Here is a 23586-nt window from a genome sequence, read left to right as displayed (position 1 = left end):
GTATTTCGCACAGCCAATCAGAGAGCGGCTTCAACAGCCCTGTGATTGGTGGATTTTGAGGTAGGGCCTTGGCTTGACGTCATTTTCAGCTCGGCCAGCGATTGGTCAGACGGTCTCATTGAAGACATTCTATCATGTATTATAATCGTTGTTAGTTTATTGCCTAATTTAAATGTAAAATATGAATAATACTTTATATTACAGTTTATTTATATTTACAGTTTCATAGCTGTACAGTATCAGCTAAGAATAAACAAAGCCTATTTCCCTCTGACATAAAACGAAACTGTAGAAAGGTCCAAGGGTCAAAAAGTGTCTGTTTGTATAGGATTGATCATATACTAAGAAACCGCAGCTCTTATATAGACCAGACTTTACAGTCTTATTTATATACATATTCTTACTTTTTGATAGAGAGAGCCTTCAATCATTCATTTTCCTTCGGCTTAGTTCCTTTATTCATCAAGGGTCGCCACAGGGGAATGAACCGCCAACTTATCCAGCATATGTTTTACGCAGCAGATAGCCTTCCAGCTGCAACCCAGTACTGGGAAATTCATAGAGAGATGTTCAGAGATAATTTGGCTGATTTTATATATGACATTGTATTTTATAATGGTTAGAAGGAGCAACGGTGCATGTGAGAAATAAAAGGAGGGGGGTGTTTCAAGACTTGTCCGCTCTTTTAGGAAACAGGAGCAATGTACTTTAGCGTAAATTAGATGAAATTTAAATAAAAGTATCGATCTCAGAAGGCTACGATCGATCCGATATCAATACCAACGTTGGTATCGATACTATCAATATAAGGATCGATCCGCCCACCCCTAATTGTTACATAATATGTACTGTATAATGTTTTAAAATGTTTTCTGAATTATTGAGTGATAAAAGGGGATACACTTTTTTTCTCTGCAAAAACCTTTGACTTTGATATCAAAAAAATAAATAATTTTGAGCCTGACTTTATCAAATTTGAGATTTTTTATGTTCTAAATGTATCCAAATATCTGTATATTTAAATCAAGTTTTATTTGCATATTTAATTATGACATTAAAAAAACTTGTTAAACAAAAGCTTGTTGGTCTTCTGATATTTGTGTTAGAATGTATTGAAGGTATGATAACCTTGGAGAAAAATACCATGGTTTCATGGTGTCACGGTGATAACTGCTCTAAAATAAGTTATTTTTTAAATGTCTGAGTAAAAAAACAAAACAGTTTCACCCCTTTGAATACAATATGTTTTATTTTAGAAAGCATTTATAATATTTTGGAGCAGTAAACATATCACGCTAAATAATTAAAATAAATCATTGTCTTCTGCTGTCTTTATTAATTTTAAAAACACAGATTTATTTACAAGACATGAAAAAAAAAAATCATAAAAAGCCTCACATATACCTTAGGAACGGTATAACAGAAAGTTTTAGCGGTTTTAAAACCTTGACTTTCCCAAACCACGGTAAACCTTGAAACCGGTTATCATCCCGTGCAATGTATGCGAATTAGCACATATTTAATTAAACAATGGTTTATTTGCATTTTAAATCATAACAAAATATATAATACAAAAGTTACAAGGTCTTCTAACAGTTTTGTGTTAGATATATATGCAAATTAGTTTATATATATATTTTAAATCCTTTTTTTCACCCAATTTACCTTTTTATTGTAGTATAACACAAGAACAATAAGGCAAAAATCAAATAAACACATTCATCAACATTTACAAAAGAGAGCACACAATAATAAAGATAATCAATAAATAAACAAATATTAATAATAAAAATTCTACAACAGAACATAAAGCCAAAATTACACTACGGCATAGGTCTCAAACTCAATTCCTGGAGGGCCACAGCTCTGCACAGTTTTGCTCCAACCCTGATCAAACACAGCTGACCCAATTAATCGAGGTGTTCAGAAGAGTCTCGAACACCTCCATGATTTCGATTAGCTGTGTTTGATCAGGGTTGGAGCAGAACTGTGCAGAGCTGCGACTCTCCAGGAATTGAGTTTTGAGACGTATGCACTACAGGCAGGGGCGGACTTAGTGATTTTGGGGCCCTAAGCAATGTCAGGTATGGGGCCCTAGCATTGAAACTACTTTAAAAACTATAGATTCACATATAAAAAGCAAGTTCATAAACTGTGCACAGTTAATTATCCATGTTTGTGATTCGATTTTAATATTTGCATGTGCAGTGTGGATCGTTCCATTATTCATGGGGGCCCCTGGTTTTGAAAAGAAGTAATAACATTAAAATCTTAACGGTTATAGACAGATTTTACAACATATGATAGGACATTTATAAAAGAGCCATATGATTAATATAGGTTGCTTGACATTGGTTGAGTCCCCCTAAATTCCTGGGGCCCTGCTTAACTTTCTTATTGGTTAAGTCCTCCCCTGAGTACAGGGATATTTTACCCTATTTACCCTATTTTACCTATTTTACCTGTGTTGCATTTGATAATTGACTGAAAATGTTATATAATCTAAAATTCCATTGCAAGGCAGTCATATTAAACTGTAAGAAACGTAATAAATGTAATATATCATTAACTCCTTTTCCTTTGGCTTAGGGGTCGCCACAGCGGAATGAACCACCAAAATATTATTATAACAAATATATATTATAACAAATCTAAATAATAAATATAAAATGACATACTTTCTAAAACAAACAACCCAACTATAATAAATTCAGTATATTATAATACTTTGTATATATTTCTTTCTATTTCTCTCAGTCGCGTCTCATCCATTCACATTCCGCGTCGACTCCTTGCCATGACGTCTCAGTCACCTCATCCCCTGATTGGCCAGCACACCCCAGAAGAGCCCCACCCATCCTCTCGCGTCATCCCCGCTTCTCAGCGACGGGGGTTGGTTGAGAGTCCGCGCGGTGGAGAAGGAACAACAGAACTGACAGGCAGCAGCGCGACTCCAGTCACATCAAGGGGAAGATGGAGAAACACAGAGAAGCCGCGGATTTCAACATTTTGCTAGCTACCGACTCATACAAGGTGAGCAGACACCGACAATATTGGTTAAAAGCGAACCGGGCCCGGTGTGTAACGTACCGGTGAACCTGTGACTGAGAATAAGAGAATTGAAGGTGGTTTCATCCTTCAGGCCGATCCATTCAGGTCGCTAGGCCGAGGATAAACGGCAGAAATATCTTCATTTTTAGCCCTCAGAGATGAATATGTTTATTGTTTATGTTTAATCATATGATTATAAGCGGTTATGAGTGCGTATTACACCTAAAGGGCGACGGGTCCTGCAAGGGGGGTGGGGGGTATTTCATTTTTCAAAAGCAAAACTGAAAGCACTTTCATTTTTCAGGAAACGCATGTGTCTTGGCGAAAACTAATCTGATGATAGCTTTTTAAGAGATTTGATATAATATCAAGTTATATTTGGACATTATTTGACTGATATAGATGTGCAGTTAACCACGTAACGTTACTACACCTGCAGTGACCTTAGTAGTGGCTACTAGTATGTTATACTTATTAACGTTATCTATACATTTATAAATGGATCTGATAAAGTTAGTTTAGATTAATGTAATATAAAGTTATATTTTGACCTTATTTGACTGATGTAGATTTATAGTTAACATCCTGACGTTACTACACCTGCATTAACCTTAGTAAAGTTAGTGGCTAATAGTATGTTGTACTCATTATTTATAATTGATTTTATAAATTAATCTGATGAAGTTCGTTTAGCTGTTTGAGAGATTTGATATGATATCCAGTTATATCCGGACATTATTTGAATACGATAGATGTGCAGTTAACCTCCTGACATTATTACACCTGCATTAACCTTAATAGTGGTTACTACTAGTATGATGTACTCATCTATAAATTATCCTATAAATGGATCTGATGAAGTTGGTTTTACTTTTTAAGAGATTTAATATAATATAGAGTTATATTTGGACATTATTTTACTGATGTAGATGTTAAGTTAACATATTAACGTTACTACACCTGCATTAACTTAGTAGTGCTTACTAGTATGTTGTACTTATTATCTATAAGTATATAAAGGACCTTATATATGGATCTGATGAAGTTCGTTTAGCTTTTTAAGAGATTTAACATAATATCAAGTTATATGTGGACATTATTTGACTGATATATTATTGTGTAGTTAAACTTAATTCCTTCATGTTGCATTGGTGGAACCTACCCAGGATTATTTACAGTGTAATATTGACAATTAATAATCAGTTTAATACATTACTGATAATTTACTGATGCACATGGACTAATGCAATGGTATACATTCTTGGCCTTTATAATATTGGTATGAAATGGTATAAAATATTGGCCTTTTGGTTTAGTTCACAAAAAAATCTTATTAATATTTACACCAAACTGAAACTTCTATCATTTCACCACATACCTAGTCTCAGAATTTAACTCGAGCATATGCTTTCCTAATGTAGGCACTCATTATCCTATTTTCTTTCACATTCACTTAAATGATGGCTTCATAGTTTTAAATAACTATATTTATTTATTCATTTATAATTTTTCCTCAGCTTAGTCTCTTATTTGTCAGGAGTCGCCACATTGGAATGAACCGCCAACTATTCCAGCATATGTTTTTTTTACACAGCAGACGCCCTTCCAGCTACAACCCAGTACTAGGAAACCCCCATACACACTCATTCACACACACACACTCATACACTATAGACAATTTAGATAATCCAAATCACCTATACCGCATGTCTTTGGACTGTACATCCACACAGAAATGCCAACTGTCCCAGCCGGGATTCGAAGCAGCGACCTTCTTGCTGTGAGGCAACAGTGATAACCACTGAGCCCCTATGTCACCCGTTTTACAATTTTCTTCTTTATTTAAAATGTGTTAAGAGAGTCAGTGTAAATGTATAATAAAAAAAACAACAACAAATTGGATCAGAAACATAACCCTAAAACTATACTTAAGCAATTACAATTGTCTTGCAATTTGCATATATGTTAATTTTTATAACTAAAACAAGCAGCTGCTGAATTTCTTAGACTGAGCTCTTTTATGAATAGGAAACTTTAATACTATAGTAATGTAGAAATACTAGGGCTCACTATATAGTTTACAGAGAGTAATGCATGTGCATATTTTTTATTCCTGAATTAAAACTGAAATTATATAATAAAAATTATATAATAAAAACTGAATTTACATTTTTTTTGGTTAGTAAACCACCGTTTATAAGAAAAAAGAGAGAAAAAAAAAGCTCTTTTAGTTCAGATTCTCTGTACAAAATACAGTATATGTGAATGCTAAAAATAAATAATGACTCATGAAGAAATAGTGGTGATTGTCCTCCTGTCTGACACAATCCTCTATTGCAAAATACCCAATACAAGTCAGTTCGGTAACTCGATTTTCACCATTTATTTCTATTCTCTTTTGCTTTTGTTTGCACTACATGACTGCTCCTTCAGTTGTCTGCTTTTCACTTAATGTTTAGACAGCTTTTTCAGTATATAAAGTGTACTTTAAGTATTTTAGGGCTGCCAAAGTGTAACATGGAAACTGATATTACATAAATGTTTTAAAACATCATCTCCATTTCAAAATCCTCTAAGACACTATGCATTAAAAACACATGTTATGTTTCCAGAAAACCTGTTAGTTTTGGAGTTATTGTAGCACAGTTTAATTTGTACACTTACTAGTTTAAATATTATTAGAGCTACATTTAATACATGTTGTTACATAAGAAATATGGGTAACACTTTACAATAAGGTTCATTAGTTAATGCATTTACTAACATGAACCAATCATGAACAACACTTGTACAGGATTTATTCGTATCATAATTGAACATTTACTAATGCATTATTAACATCCAAGTCCATGCTTGTTAACATGTTAATGCACCGTGAGTTAACATGACCTAACAATGAACAACTGTATTTTCATTAACTAACGTTAACTAACATGAACAAATTCTGTAGTAAATGTATTGTTCATTGTTTGTTCATGTTAGTAAATGCATTAATTAACATTAACTAATGAACCTTATTGTAAAGTGTGACCGAAATATGGGTAACACTTTACAATAACATGAACAAACAAATAATACACGTTACAGTATTCAGTAATGTTTGAAAACGTTAGTTACTTCTTGCTAACTCACAGTGCATTATCTAATGTTAATGTTAATAATGCATTAGTAAATATTGAACTACGATTATTGTTAATAAATGCTGTTAGTTAATGTTTGTAAATACATCAACTAATGAAGCCTTGTTGTACAGTTTTAATGATGAAATATGACCCTTTTTAAACATTAATTTTATACAATATAGCTTTTTTATTATCATTCACTTTACATTAAGGTAAGTACTTTATGGTAAAAAAAATATATATACCATCAGAGATAAAAAGTAGCCACTACTAAGGATAACTCAGGTGTAGTGATGTTAAGAGGTTAACTTATTATTAATTTTCCTTTGGCTTAGTCCCTTTATTCATCAGGGGTCACCACAGTGGAATGAACCGCCAATTGATCCAGCACATGTTTTACACAGCGGATGCCCTTCCAGCTGCAACTCATCACTGGGAAAGGTTAACTAATTAGTTTTTACAAATTTAAGTTGAATGAACATAAAACAATTAAGTTGTCTCCCCAAAAACCCCAACAATTGTGCTGTTTCAGCTCATTTTGAATAAGTATTTTGAGCTAACAGCAAATGTAATTTATGTATTGCACGGTAATGTAATAACTGAAATACGTAGCTTTTTCTGCTCTAGATTAAGCAAGAATCTACACGATATCCTGTGTGTTTTTATGGGGCTATCTCTTGGATAAGAAAACAGAACAAAATGTGCACATCGTTAATGCACATTATTTATTTCGCTGGATGCTCAATGATAAACAATCGCTGTTGAGTCCTCGTTTGTTCCCAGGATTGATAAGAAGGAAGTGTCTTCTAACCTTTGTATCTTTATTGATGTTGAATCGTCAAACGTAATGAAGTTTCACTTCTTTTAATCCTAAAGTTGCTACTCTGTTGCGCTTTGTACTTGCATCCAGAGTAGCATCTTTATTGTGTCTACTATGTTGTGCATGCGGCCTTATCAATGTTTGATCAGTGTTTTCTTTCGTCAGCGCTGCTCGAGGACGGGAGTGGATGCGTTTCTCTTTTATCCTCCCACCACGAATGTAATAGGATTCTCGTGTTTTGCATTGAGGCTGATGACACGTTCATTTAGCATTTTAAAGGGGACCCTTCATTACTTAAGGATCTCATAGAGGTCATTGGAGGGTCAGAGATCACATGCGGGAAAATAGCTGACTGTTGCTTATTTAATTCAGTCATCAATTACAGTCTGAGTAAAGGGATAGCTTACTCAAATTAAAATGTACTCACTGTTTTACTTTCTGTCTTCTCTTGGACTCAAGAAGAAGATATTTTGATGAAAAATCATAACCATTGACTTCTAAAGTAGGAAGGACAATAATATGTAAGTCAATGGTTACAGGTTTCCAACATTTTTCAGAAATGTTCACTTTAAATATTGTTTACTGCTCATTTTCGGCACTGTGAGCTCTGCTTTTGACCTTGTGATGCTACTGGTGACGTTTAATGTGTGATGTTTACTTTCCATTCAAGGTTTTGGCTTAGATAGAAACGAGGTGAAACTGGAGAAGCTGGTGACATTTAAAGCAAGAGGTGATGAGCAGGAAGTAGAGATTGACTACAGGAATAAAAAAAAAAGATTTGTGGTTAAACCTTTATGGTTGTGTATATAAGGATTAAAGGGATAGTTCGTCAAAAAATGAAAATTTATTCACTTTTTTTTGCTTATTAGTTTCATCTTATGTCAGACAGAAAATAACACTGTAAATAAAATGTAGATACACATATAGATATATAAAACACGCCATAAAAATGACGCTCTGATACAATTCACCAAATAAGAAATTATCAGGAAAACATAATTATACACTAAATAAGTATATAAATAATAAGGTAAAATATCACATATGTTTACCAGTACTGGGTTGCAGCTGAAAGAGCATCCGCTGAGTAAAACATATGCTGGATAAATTGGCCGTTTATTCCTCTATGGCCTGATGAATACAGGGACTAAGCTGAAGGAAAATGAATGAATGAATATCACATACAGTTGAAGTCAGAATTATTAGCCCTTGTAAGTGTTTTTTCTTTTTTAAAATATTTCTCAAATGATGTTTAGCAGAGCAAGCAATATTCCTATAATATTATTAATTCTGGAGAAAGTTTATTTGTTTTATTTCGGCTAGAATAAAAGCAGTTTTTAATTTTTAAAATTATTAGCCCCTTTAAGCTAATTATTTTTTCGATAGTCTACAAAAAAAACATCATTATACAATAACTTTCCTAATTACCCTAACCTGCCTAGTTAACCTAATTAACCTAGTTAAGCCTTTAAATGTCACTTTAAGCTGTATAGAAGTGTCTTGAAGAATATCTAGTCAAATATTATTTACTGTCATCATGGCAAAGATGAAATAAATCAGTTATTAGAAATGAGTTATTAAAACTATTATGATTAGAAATGTGTTGAAGAAATCTCTGTTAAACTGAAATTGGGGGAAAAAATAAAAGGGGGGCTAATAATTCAGCGGAGCTAATAATTTACTGTATATTACTGACTTAAACTGTATATGCACAAAATTGTACATACATAAGATAACATGAAAATAATAATACTAATAAAACAAATACCAGAATAGAAAAAATAAAGAAAATTAAACAAACAAACAAAAAAAGAAGATATAGGTGTCTTCTTAGAGATTATTAGAAAAGGGCTCCAAACTTTCTGAAGCTGTTTTGGCTTTTGTTTTATTGCGAACCGAATCTTTTCCATTCTAAGAGCATGTAAATATCAAAAACCCATTGCCGATAGGAAGGGGGAACTGCTTACTTCCAAGTCATAAGAATAAGTCATCTAGCCAGTAAAGTTACAAAGGCTACACTATCAGCCTGTAATGAATTCAACTCAACATATTCAGGCAGAAATCCAAACCAATTTGCGAAGTTTTTTTCTCGCCCTCAAGCGGTTCCAAACATTTATGAGTTTCTGTCTTCTGGTGAACACAAAAGCTCATTTTTATTTATTTGTTGTATACAATTTACATTGAACCAACTATATAATACATCATACAATATAACACAAACAATACATAATGCCAATTTTACAATTCAAATATTCATATGTTGATAAATATGAAAAAAAAAAGAAATTAGTAAGCTGCATGATCCAATTTTTCTAAATATCTTAAAAATATTACGAAAGAAATAAAAAAATATATTTGTGTTGAGTTTATTTGTAATAATAATAATAAATATAAGAATGCATCGATTAAAAAATGTATGGTCAATTATATATCAATAATATATTAATTAATTATTCCTCCGATCCTAAAAAAGTTATAAAAGGTTTCTGAGTGTGCCTCACACAGGTGAGTGGGCTTGACAAACCACCTGTAGAAACACTCTTCTCTCTATTTGCCTCTTTTGAAATACTTCCACTATTGCTTTTCTCAGCTAAAGCAGTCAACCTTTGCATAACCATATGATCTAATACCAAAATCAACCAATAATCAATATTTAAAGGGTGTTTAGCTTTCCAGTGTTGAAGAATAGATTTGTTTGACAAAGCAAAAACAATTAAAGGAAGTTAAAAACCTGTAACTATTGACTTCAATAGTAGGAAAAGCAAATACTATGGAAGTCAATGGTTACAGGTTTCCATCATCTTTCTAAATATCTAAGTATCTAAAGATACTCATAATGGTTTGAAAGAAGTAAAGGGTGATTAAATGATGTCATAATTGTAACCATGGGTAAACTATCCCTTTAACGCTCAATACTGTGGTGATCATTTAGATACCTCAACAATGAATCTGCCAGCAATCATCCTCCATGAGCCATTGAACAATGAATGAATTTGACACTCAAACCTCTAATACAGTTTTGAGTTTGTAATGTAATTAATCCCATTCAAGGCTTGAATTATATTGAGGTATCCCTGTGGAGAAAAATGAACGGGAAAAGTACTTGAATGCATTGACCAATCAATAAGCACACTACCTTTAGCATTGTAAAGGGCATTGGCTTGGCTTGTGTTAACAGTTCCATCTGGTGTTGCTCCGTTCCTCTTTTATCTTCAATCGACTGCATCAATGACATGCCTGCGTTGTGCAAGAGATTTCAGGGCTCGCATTGATTACATGCGCAATTGGGAACATCGGATCAGATCAGGATCGTTTGGTTTTACAACTTGTTTATACAGTGTTACTTTCAGTTTGACACACTTTAAAATAGCTGCTTTCTGGATCTGAGGCTGGCATTGTGGTGTCCTCCATGTGCGCAGCCAGTTGTTGTGCATGCCTGGACTGCATGCAGCTGCTCGTGAGCTGTTATTTCAGAAAAGAGACTCCAGCAGGATCTTCATGGCTGCTGATTCACAATTAAGGGTGAAAGTATGTGGTTGAGGGCAAAATTATGAGCTCTTCTGTGCAATATTTTTTATTTTTTAATATGTCTCAAGTGATATTTAACCGATTAAGGAAATTACTATTAGTATAGTATTTCCTATAATATATTTTTATAATATTTATGCATTAAAATTATATTATTATTATTATTTTCCCTATAGTATTGCACATCCATACTCAGCACGGCATACTGTCTTTGCCTGAAATTGGCTATTGGAGTGCAGGAAACAACCATTGTAGCTGTCAGGCGTAACCGTGAGGGTATAACCTTTCCCAGGCTGGCCTGTACTCAGGAGAACGGCCAAAAACTGCTGGGGAAAGGTCAGCATGCACAAAATATCAGAAGGCAGCTTAGTAGGTTGTCTGTTTGATATCTAGTGTAACTGTAGTCACGCTCTTGGCATAGGGTGTATTTATATCACAACTCTTGAAGAGCAAGAGGGCAAGCTGGATGTTTTGTTTTTGTTGTCAGAAATTAGATGTTGGTGCAAAATTTGCTACCATGATATGTATGTGGGTTGTGGGTTTTTGCATTGAAGATGCAATCAGATATTCAAGAATATATTTGCCTCTTTGTCTGATACTAACAAAAGCATGCATTTGAAATTTTCACTGTAAATGCACCACTGCAATATATGTGTGTACACTAGCTGACAAAAGTCTTGTCGCCTATCCAAGTTGTAGGAACAACGAATAATAACTTGACTTGATCATTTGGTATCAGAAGTGGCTTAAATGAAAGGTAAAGGCCTCTAGATTACGCTTATATTAGCCAAATGAAAAATGATCATGCCTTTATTTTAATGATTTAATTAGGACAGTAATGTCTGACTTTGCTTAGGCAAAAGTCTTGTCAGTTTACAGAAATAATGCACATTATAGAATATAAAGTCATGCTGCAGTGGATAAAGAATGAATGCTGTGTATGACTCCTATGAGCTTGGAGGACTGCATCCATACATCTCTGCAATGACTCAAATCAATTATGAAAACAGTCTTTGGATTCATCTTCAATGCCTCCTCCTTCATCTTACCCCAGACATGCTTAATAATGTTCGTGTCTGGTGACTGGGCTGGCCAATCCTGGAGCACCTTGACCTTCTTTGCTTTCAGGAGCTTTGATGTGGAGGCTGAAATATGAGAAGGAGCGCTATCCTGCTGGAGAATTTGCCTTATCCTGTGGTTTGTAATGTAATGGGCAGCACAAATGTCTTGATATCTAGTCTGTTGATGTTGAAATCCACTCTGCAGATCTCTCACACGCCCCATACCGAAAGAAACCCCAAACCATGATGTTTCCTTTACCAAACTTGACTGATTTCTGTGAGAATCTTGGGTCCATGTGGGTTCCAGTAGGTCTTCTGCAGTATTTGTGATGATTGGTATGCAGCTCAACAGATGATTCATCAGAAAAATCGACCTTCTGTCACTTTCCAAATGATCAACTAGAAGTCAAGTTATTATTTGTTGCTCTTACAACTGAGATCGACGACAAGACTTTTGTCAGGCAGTGTATAAACATGACAAATTATTTAAACAACTAGTTGATCATCCCTGTAGTCTACCTCTCTTTAGTAATCCTCACAATTGAAGTTATTATTCTTTTGAGCGACACACCAGCAGGTTGGTGTAGCAATAAAAGGTGTGTTTACTTATTAATGCGTGAGTTGTTTGCAGATCAGCTAGAATAAAACCCTACAGGAGTCTGATTTACAGCAAATATTTGTGCTAACAGACGCACCCAGCATTATTGAACTCCATTACCATATCTGCTGTGTCACCAGAGCAGTGGCACTAAGACAACATAAGGAAGTTTATATCACTTATTATGAACTGTACGAAAGAATAATTGAAGATGGCTGGTCAAGTATAATCAAGTCGAGCTTTATTGTCATTGTGTGGACATAAAGTTGAACAAAATGTCGTGTCTTGCAGGACCACGGTGCTACATAAATGAACCTAAACATAAATATAAACACAACACTGTAAGTGCAATTTTTAAACGTATACATAGCTAACATACTGGAGCAGTAATCTGAATATAAATATACTATGAATAGTTAACTATACACATAACCTAAGACAAGTACTTTATGTAAAACAAACAATTTTGTGAAATATATTGTGCAAAAGGGGCATATAGAGGTTTCTTCAAGTGGTTTGTAAAGCCCACTCACCTGTGTGAGGCACATTCAGAAATGCACAATGTTTCTTTCTAGAGATATGGAGTGATTTTAAGAAAGTGTCTGGTGCATAGATGGATGGAAAGTGTCTGTTTTCTAGAGATGGTGTTTACTACAGGTGGATAACTGTTGAATTATCAGAAAAAAAGTGGTTTCGAGTGGAATTATTTTCTAAATATTCAATGTGCAGGAGTCAATTATTCCACTTATACTGTGGTTTTCACACCTAAAACCACAGTTCTGATGTTTTTTTGAGACATTTGTCAGGTTTTTGTCCTCAAACTGCTCCTGTGTGCACTAGTTTCTTACACACCTTATCCATATCCTTGTGCGTAATGTGATTTCTATTGTGTTTTAATGTGCTTTTTGACTGTTGTAGCTGTGAAACAACTTAAAATAACTCAGCGTAGTGATACATGAAGCTTTAATGCACTCAAAACCTGCCGGAATTACTAGCACTAGCACTAGTTTCTTACACACCTTATCCAAAGCTTTCTATTGTGTTTTAATGTGATTTCTGTTGTGTTTTAATGTGCTTTTTGACTGTTGTAGCTGTGAAATAACTTAAAATAATTCAGTGTAGTGATATATGGAGCTATAATGCACTCAAAACTCACCGGAACTACTTTAGCTGTGCATTTAACACTAGCACTAGTTTCTTACACACCTTATCCAAAGCCCTCTGTTGTGTTTTAATGTGATTTTTGACTGTTGTAGCTGTGAAATAACTAAAAAATAATTCAGTGTAGTGATATATGGAGCTATAATGCACTCAAAACTTACTGGAACTACTTTAGCTGTGCATTTAACACTAGCACTAGTTTCTTACACACCTTATCCAAAACCTTCTGTTGTGTTTTAATGTGATTGTTTGACTGTTGTAGCAGTGAAATAACTAAAAATAATTCAGCTAAGTGATATATGGAGCTGTAGTCCACTCAAAAACCTGCCGGAACTACTTTAGCTGTGCATTTCACACTTTAGAATGTTCATCAACCAATCAGAATCAAGCATTCAACAAGTATAATTAATAAACATCTTTCTTTCATCGCAGGTCACACATTATAAACAGTACCCACCCAACACTAGTAAGGTGTACTCTTACTTTGAGTGCCGTGAGAAGAAGACGGACTCGACCAAGCTCCGAAAAGTCAAATACGACAAGACGGTGTTCTATGGGCTTCAGTACATTCTCCACAAATACTTAAAAGGTAAGGCGATTGATTGCTCAAAGTTGAATTTCGGCTCGCGTTCACGCTCAGGAATGCAGCCTAACTTCGTCATACAGTCAGTTTGCTTCATTCTACCCCGAAAAATAACAACACTGTTTGTTCCGGCAGAGGAAAAACAAAAGACTTTCTCGTGACGGAGCCAGTGTTAAATGAGCAAACGTGAGGGTAGAGTTATAGGCTAGGAAAGCAGCAGCATGAAGAGGGCTTTGAGTGCGAGACGTGTGACTAACAGTCTGGTTAGAGGTTGTTGTTCTTGCATGCCGCTCAGATTTGCCACATTTATAAAGGAATTTTGTCTATTTTTGCACTGTAAAGGATTTCATGGTGCGCTGGGGCGAAGGCTTTAGAAATTGTGTTATAGGATGAAAAGATGAGACAAAGGAACATCTGCTCTTTCACCCACAAAGGCCAGTCGCCCGACGCAAGTTCACAGCTTAAGTCTGAATTCTGCAGCATTGTTAGACTAATAAATACCCATGCACTACTTTTATATTTTAGTATTTATCTTGGTTTGTTTGTTTGCTTTATGCCTGCTTATACCATGGAAGTCAATGGTTACAGGTTTCCAACATTTTTCTAAATTTCTTCTATAGTGTTTAAAACAAGTAAAGGTGACTAAATAATGACAGATCTCTCAGTTTTAGGTGACTTATCCCTTTAAGGCAGTTTGTAGTATGGACGGGACAAAGGTGTACTGTGAGCATGCAAGACTTTTTTAATGTAATAATGCAAGGATGTATAGGAAAGGGAAATTATGCATGCACACACACCACCCACCCTGTGTTTTTATTCTTTTTTTTTGTGCAGTTTCTTCCTTGTTGTGTGTGTTACTGCGGTCTCTCAGTTGCTTCTGTCTTATTTGTTGTTCTCACAGGACAGGTCATCACACCAGAGAAGATCCAGGAAGCTAAAGAGGTGTACCGGGAACACTTTCAGGATGATGTTTTCAATGAAAAAGGATGGAATTACATTTTGGAGGTATAGATATAACTGAATTCTCTGAATGTCTCTTCCCAATGTCCCTGTGCTTTTAAATTACAGACGTATACAGTTGAAATTTCCCCCAATTTCTATTTAACAGAGAGATTTTGTTTCAACACATTTCTAAACATAATAGTTTTAATAACTCATTTCTAATACCTGATTTCGTTTATCTTTGCCATGATGCAATAATATTTGACTGGATATCTTTCAAGATGCTAGTATTCAACTTAACTAGGTTAATTAGGTTAGAGTAATTCAATTCACCTTTATTTGTATAGCGCTTTTACAATGTAGATTGTGTCAAAGCAGCTTCACATAGAAGATTATAGTGAATTGAAACAGTGTAGTTCAGTTTTCAGTGTTTAAGTTCAGTTTAGTTCAGTTCAGTGTGGTTTAATAATCACTACTGAGAGTCCAAACACTGAAGAGCAATCCGTCGATGCACAGCTCTACAGATCCCGAACCATGCAAGCCAGCGGCGACAGCGGCAAGGAAAAAACTTCACCAATTGGCAAAAGTGAAGAATTAAAAAACCTTGAGAGAAACCAGGCTCAGTTAGGCACGACTATTTCTCCTCTGGCCAAACGTTTTGTGCAGAGCTGCAGTCTAGGCGCCGGAGAAGCTGGACGTCAGCGAGACTCGTCTGTCCCCAGAGCGTCAAAGGAGTCAGTCTCATGCTCTCCACTCCGCCATGACCACCACGGCAGCTGCTTAGGATACGGCCTGGTCCAGGATTATGGAAAACTTGAGATCATCTCGTCGCTGGTCTTGGATCGCATCAGTGGCGCTGCATAGTCTCTGAGGGCCTCGGGATGAGTATCCCCAGGTGGAAATAGAGAATAAAGAGAATAATTAGCTTAGCTGCTGTTCATAGTGTATATAAACGAGATGCGTGGAGCACATTCATGTATCATACTGCTAAGTGATGCACTGAGTGTATGTTTTACTAAAAAGATAGGTCTTTATTCAAGTTTTGCACTGCGAGAGTGTGTAGACAAGTCATTTTATTCTAGCCACAATAAAACAAACAAGCCTTTCTCCAGAAGAAAAATATTATAGGAAATACTGTGAAAGATTCCTTGCTCTGTTAAACATCATTTGGGAAATGTTTAATAGAACGAAAAATTTGCAGCATGGTGAATAATTCTGACTTTAACCGTATATTCAATGGCTGGAAAGTACTTAAAAACAAAGATTGGTCCCTAAAAGTGCTTGAATTAAATTTTAAATAAAAATATTTTAGATTTTATTTCAACACTTGTCATGATGATATCCAAAAAATGAGAACTTTTTTATTAAAAAAATCTACAATTTAAAACTACGGCAAATAATAAACCACATATTTTTTATTGGGGAATATACACAATTACAGAAAATGTTTACAAGTATATAAAGATTCTCCACATATTAATTATGCATACAAAGTTAAACAGAACATTTCCTTCTATAATTATTGAATATGAGTATTTACATATATATTTTTATATATTCTTGGTCTACTTGCACATTACACAGAATCTAAGTACCCGTATGTAAACCATTGTCTAAATTAACAGAAAAATTCTTCGTCTATAATTACAGAAGGAAAATAAAAAGAACAATGTATATACATAAACTCGAATAAAATAGGTAAAAGTATATAGAATAAAATAAAACTCCATATAAACCTCATTAAAATATTTCCGGTCTCGTTTCAAATGGTCTAAACTTTTGAAGATGACACATTGAAAACATCATCATTACTCTGACATTTGATGTAAATATTGTGTAAGTGATATGTTAAGCACTGTAAGGACTTTCACGGCGCTTCATATGCAAGTGGTGTGAATTACAGAGGTGCTTGATTTGAAAAAATGGTGCTTTTAAAAGTCTAAAAGTCCTTGAATGTGCTGTTTATGAAAGAGTGTCCCATGAGGGATGTTCAGTCACATCTTTAATGTTATATCGCTTTTACAGAAATACAACGGTCATCTTCCCATCGAGATTAAGGCTGTTCCCGAGGGAAGCGTCATCCCACGGGGAAATGTGCTCTTTACTGTGGAAAGCACAGATCCGGAGTGTTACTGGCTCACTAATTGGGTAGAGGTGAGACTTTCACCCTTAATTGATCTACAGTAGTCAGCATTTCAAGTGGATCCAAAAGGTTTTCCAAAGTTGTCCTAAGTTAATAATGGATGCTGTTGAATAGTTTTAGTACAAGTTTGCCGAAAGCTTTGAATCCACTTTAAATGTTGAGTGCTGTATATGGCTTTATTTAATGCACGTGTGAAATTAAAATGTGCAATGCTTATTTTGCTAGCTCGCATTGTTATTCTTAAGTTGAATAACTAATCAGTGCAAGTTATTCCACTGGAAAAATATGTTTGTTTTGGTAATCTTCAATCAAATCTGATCACTTGCTTCCGCCTTTGGAGTGTTGGTCCTTCTGTTGACGTCAACCTGAGGGTTTCTGCACATTAATTACCGTAATCATACTAGTAGTTTAGCCCCGCCTCCTACTCAATATTCCATTTCAGTACATTAACATACTGAAATAAAAGTCTCAGCAGCTTTTACTTCATATGGACATTAAAGTGACTTAGTTTGCATCATAGATATACGATATTGTGTTGGCATATGAGTGATTTCAGTAGGAACATACATTTATGCAGCCAATCCCCAAATTATTTTCCCAGTGTTGGGTTGCATCTAGAAGGGACATGCTGGATAAGTTGACGGTTCATTTCTGCTGTGGCGACCCCAGATTATTAAAGGGACTAAGCCTAAAAGAAAACCAATGAATGAATCCACAAATTATGTTGTGTGTCAATCGTATAAGAAAAATATAATGTAAATATATAGGCAACATAGAAATCTTTCAAGTACATGTAAGTCATTATACATAAGGCTAAATCCCACCAATCCTGCCAAGTCATACTGACATCCCCAAATCCAGCTCTACATGTACAGTCATCATGATATAGCACACCTGTCAGAGAAAACAATCACCGATTTTTACTTTACTTCATTTGCATATTCAAAGCAAGTGTATTTTTCTTGAATGAGTCAGGGTGAGTTGAATGTATGTGTGTAGAGGGTATATTTAGACTGTTTTTATTTGCCCTTGGCTCTCAGAACACACCGTCATCACATATCTGCGCTCGAGGAGGCTACAATAACATGTGCACGATCTTTATGATGGCCATGGGAAGTTATGATTAACTCAATTGTTTGGAGACTCTTCAGACCTGCAAGGGTACTTTATACAGATAATGAAAGCATTTAGTGTAAATCTTTAGTCTTTTGTGTTGTGAGGGTGGAGAGAATCTCTCTTTCGTGACTGTCCCATGCTGGCACTTACATTTTGGCTTTACACATACACGTGAGCCAGCAATAAACACTAGATTTAGGATAATCTCTAATGACATTTGTGCACAGAGACAGATTTTTGATTGAAAAAGGAAATTTCTGCATTAATAAATGCTAACCAGATCTCATCAGGCACTGCCATTAGTGTTATTGATCATACAGTTTCACATAGAAATACTGTGTGACTGAGACTATAATAATGAGTAAAAATCAATATAAGACGATGACTGGATTAGATTTTAAAGCAGATTCAGAAATGAGCCATTACTTTAGGGCAAAAACTGTGATTGCACTAAAACGTGCAATTCACGAATTTCACAGAGTTGAATGGAGTCCATGAGATTTAAACAGCAGGATGTTCTCGTGCCCAGAAAGCGCCAGGGCTTATCAGGGTATTTGTGTAGTATCATAATATTGACTTGACCGGCTGGCCTTAAACAATGCATTTCTGCCTGGCATCACCTCCCAGCAAACACTCCGTGTTTATTTGAGATTTCTCATGCTCTCCAAGTGCACTTAGGTTAGGACTGCACAAAATTAGTTTTTTCTGCAATATACAGTGTTCAGTATACATGAGTATTGAAAACGAATATTTGTATCCATTTCTCAGTGAATATGGACAATATATTTTGGTCTATTTAAACATAACTCTTTATATTAGTGGAAGTATTAACTCTCCATCATTGCACTTTGCTGTTGGGGCTTCTATTTGTATTTATATCTGTCAAAACAGTATAACGTTAGCACACTTTAATAAATGAGACATCAAATGTTGGTTAGCACAAAAATAATGTAAATGTATTCCAAAAGTAATCAGATTTTGTTACCATAAATGTAAATGTATTAACTTTCTATCATTGCACTTTTCTTTTGGAGCTTCTCATTCATTTATTCATTTCTTTTCGGCTTAGTCCCTTTATTAATCAGGGGTCGCCACAGTGGAATGAACCGCTAACTTATCCAGCATATGGTTTACGCAGCGGATGCCCTTCCAGCCACAACCCAACACTAGGAAACACCCATACACTCTTGCATTCAAACACATACACTACGGCCAATTTAGTTTATTCAATTGACCTGTACCGCATGTCTTTGGACTGTGGGAGAAACCGGAGGAAACCTAAGCGAATACGGGGACAGCATGCAAACTCCACACAAATATGCCAACTGACCCAGTCAGGGCTCGAACCAGCAACCTTCTTGCTGTGAGGCGATCGTGCTACCCACTGCGCCACCCTGATGCCCTTTTGGGGCTTCTATTGCTGATAAGGAATTGAATATATATTTGTATGTATATCTGTCAAACAACACGTTATCCTACATTATATATGAGACTTAAAATGTAGGTTAGCACAAAAGTAATCTAAATGTAATCCAAAAGTAATCAGTTTACATTACTATAAATGTGTAAAAGTATTAATGACAAAGAATTGAATATATAATTGTATGTATATATCTGTCAAAACAATACATTATCAATACACTACATAATATATGAGACATAAAATGTAGAATAGCGCTAAAGTAATCTAAATGTAATCCAAAAGTAATCAGTTTATATTACTATAAATGTGTAAAAGTATTAATGACAAAGAATTGAATATATAATTGTATGTATATATCTATCAAAACAATACATTATCAATACACTACATAATATATGAGACATAAAATGTAGGATAGCACAGAAGTAATATAAATGTAATCCAAAAGTAATCAGATTACATTACTATAAATGTGTAAAAGTATTAATGATAAAGAATTGAATATATAATTGTATGTATATATCTGTCAAAACAATACATTATCAATACACTACATTATTTTATGAGACATAAAATGTAGGATAGCACTAAAGTAATCAGATTACATTACCATAAATGAGTAAAAGTATTAACTCTCCATTGCACATTGTTGTTGCGGCTTCTGTTGCTGATAAAGAATTGAATATATATTTGTGTGTAAATCTGTCTAAGCAATTATCCTACATTAATATATGAGACATAAAATCTAGGATAGCACAGAAGTAATCTAAATGTAATCAGATTACATTACTATAAATATGTAAAAGTATTAACGATAAAGAATTGAATATATAATTGTATGTATGTATGTATATATCTGTCAAAACAATACATTGTCAATACACTACATTAATATATGGGACATAAAGTGTAGGTTAGCACAAAAGTAATCTAAATGTAATCCAAAAGTAATCTGATTACGTTACTATAAATGTGTAATCTAAGAGATTATATTTTGTCATGTAATTTGTAATCAGTAACTAATTACGATTCATAAATCATCTGCTCAGAGTTTCAAGATATGCACAGAGGAAGTGTTCAAAATAAAACGCTAATAAATAAAACATAGTTCTTATACTTTAATAGTTGACCTAATAGTAACGGTTTATATGGTGCGTATTTGTCTCCTCAACAGACTATCCTGGTTCAGATCTGGTATCCCATCACCGTCGCCACAAACTCGAGGGAACAGAAGAAGATTCTGGCCAAATATCTCATGGAAACGTCGGGAAGCCTGGAAGGACTGGAGTATAAACTGCATGACTTCGGTTACAGAGGGGTTTCATCGCAAGAGGTGAGATTCATGTGCTGTGTATCTTTACCCAATTCACATTAATCCATATTTACAAGTAATTGGATTCCTTTTTAACACATTTCACCACATTTTAGGAAGAAATTCCCTCAAAGACCTTGTGTTTATCTCTTAATAAACAGGTTATCTTTTCCATTGTCATGTTTGTAACCATGTCTTTCAGCCAGCATAGTTTCAAAAAGTCATAGCTAATGGTTTGTTAATAGCCAGAACATTAAAATGAAGTGTGAATGACCCATGTTTCTGTTTTCAGACGGCTGGTATTGGCGCATCTGCACACTTGGTGAACTTTAAAGGAACAGATACGGTGGCTGGGATCGGCGTTATCAAGAAATACTACGGCACCAAAGACCCGGTTCCTGGTTTCTCAGTACCAGCTGCAGAACACAGGTGGAACAGCTTAACCTTGTAGTGTCTGGATGAATACTGCAGCTTCAGGATGATAGTCAATATGCACAGCTAAAATCAATTTCCTTTAAACCGGAGGGTTTGACGTAGTTGCTGTAGTTTTTGATGTTGCACAATGCGTTCCGGTTAGTTAATGCCGCATCATTACACTCCACATTTCCCCTCATATATTCAGCAACATCCTGTTACATCATTACCAGAGATCAGAGTTTCTTCACACTCAAGCAAATCTTGGTGTGAAAGACTGTAGTGAATTAAATCACAGGAGATGAAGTTAGTTTTGGTTTGACTGATGTTTTGTATAATGCTGCCACCTAGTGGTGGGTGTCATAATATGAAACATGGTGATCAGCATGTAAATGTTTGTTTATGCAATTTGTAATATTAATGTGATATATTTATTATATACACACATTATGTGTAATGCACGTTTTTATAAAAAAAAAGTCCACACAGTATGTTTATAACTTACATGTGTAAAACACTTTAATTAAAATAATTTAGATATTTTGTTATTCAATTTATTATATTTGCATATGTATTTGCATATATGTATGCAAATAAATTGCATAATATTAATAAATGTTAGTAACACTAATAATACATTATTTTTTTATATTATTAGTTTTTTTATATATATAATTTAGCACTTTTATAATATCTGCATAGTAGGTATAATAATTTGTTTTAGGAGTTATGTTATTGTGATTTAAAAAAATATATATTTATTTGCATAGAGAGAAATCTGCATAGTATTTTGATGATTAGTTCTTTATTTTAAACAGCCTGTTTCCATATTTATATGCATAGAGATATATCTGCATAGTAGTATAATAATTAATTTTTTAATCTTAAACAGCAATTTTTAAGTATATTTACATTTCTATACATAGAGAAATCTGCATAGTAATATAATAATATATATTTTTTTAATCTTAAACAGCAATTGTATGCATACTTCTATTTCTCTATATATTTCTCTAGATGTTGAGTATTTTGATCATTAGTTGTTTATCTTAAACAGCTATTATTTTTATATATTTATATTTTATGCATAGATATAAATATGCATTGTAGGTTAATAATTAGTTTTTATCTTAATCAGCTGTTTTAATATATGCATAGAGAGAAATCTGCATAGTAGGTATAATAATTTATTTTAGGAGTCATGTTACTGTGATTTTTAAAATATATATATTTCTATGCATAGACAGAAATCTGCATAGTAGGTTTAATAGTTTATTTTAGGAGTCATGTTATTGTGATTTTTAAAATATATATATTTATATGCATAGAGAGAAATCTGCATAGCAGTATAATGATTATTTTTTAATCTTCAATAGCAATTTTTATGCATATTTATATTTCTATACATAGAGAGGAATCTGCAAAGTAGGTTAATTATTAGTTTTTACCTTAAATAGCTTTTTAAATATTTATATGCTTTTTTTTTTATTAAAAAAAATTATGTGCTTTATTTCTTTTAATTTATATGCTATTATGCAGAGAAAATCTGCATAATAGGTTAATAGTTCGTTTTTATATCTTAAACAATGATATATTTTTTACACATTTATATTTATATGCATACAGAGAAATATGCATAGTAGGTATAATAATTAATTTTAGGAGTTATGTTATCGTAGTTTTTTTATTATTTGCATAGAGAAAAATCTGCATACTAATAATTCTAATAATTTAATCTTAAATAAATTTTTATGCATATTAATATTTCTATACATAGAGAGAAATTTGCATAGTATTCTGATAATTAGTTCTTTATCTTAAACAGCATTTTCCATATATATATATATATATATATATATATATATATATATATATATATATATATATATATATATATATACTTATATATACTTATACATACATATATATATACATACATATACATACATATATATAAAGAAATCTGCATAGTATTCTGATCATTATTTCTTTATTAGTTCTTATTTTTTTTACACATTTCTGTTTAAATGCATAGAGTTAAATCTGCATAGTAGATATGATTCTTTTGTGTATGTTATTGTGATTATTATTTTTATTGTAATTTAATTGTTGGTGTTGTTTTTAATCTTAAACAACTCGTTTATATCTAATTGCTTAAATTTGATATATGCTAATAGATATAGATATGTAGATTCATAAATATAAACAGCATTTGTGTTTTTGTGTTGCAGCACAATCACTGCCTGGGGAAAGGACCATGAGAAAGACGCTTTTGAGCACATCATCAAGCAGTTCCCGTCTGTGCCCGTGTC

General features: G+C 33.8%; 1 protein-coding gene across 1 annotated transcript in view; it reads left to right on the top strand.

Annotated features, from left to right (window-relative positions):
• Positions 1–2782: 2782 nt before the first annotated feature.
• nampt1 (nicotinamide phosphoribosyltransferase 1) overlaps positions 2783–23586 on the top strand; it is a 25949-nt gene continuing 5145 nt past the window's right edge. The window contains 8 exon segments of the mRNA XM_056456172.1: positions 2783–2944; positions 2947–3033; positions 13774–13930; positions 14826–14929; positions 16892–17020; positions 20723–20881; positions 21153–21289; positions 23506–23586. The exon segment at positions 23506–23586 is cut by the window's right edge and continues 145 nt beyond it. Coding sequence (XP_056312147.1) covers positions 2798–2944; positions 2947–3033; positions 13774–13930; positions 14826–14929; positions 16892–17020; positions 20723–20881; positions 21153–21289; positions 23506–23586 — 1001 coding nt within the window. The 5' untranslated portion in view covers positions 2783–2797.

Source organism: Danio aesculapii, chromosome 4, assembly GCF_903798145.1.
Source record: "Danio aesculapii chromosome 4, fDanAes4.1, whole genome shotgun sequence".
Lineage (NCBI taxonomy): Eukaryota > Metazoa > Chordata > Actinopteri > Cypriniformes > Danionidae > Danio > Danio aesculapii.
The sequence above is the reverse complement of the archived record's forward strand: the minus strand, read 5'-3'. Positions and strand labels throughout refer to the sequence as shown.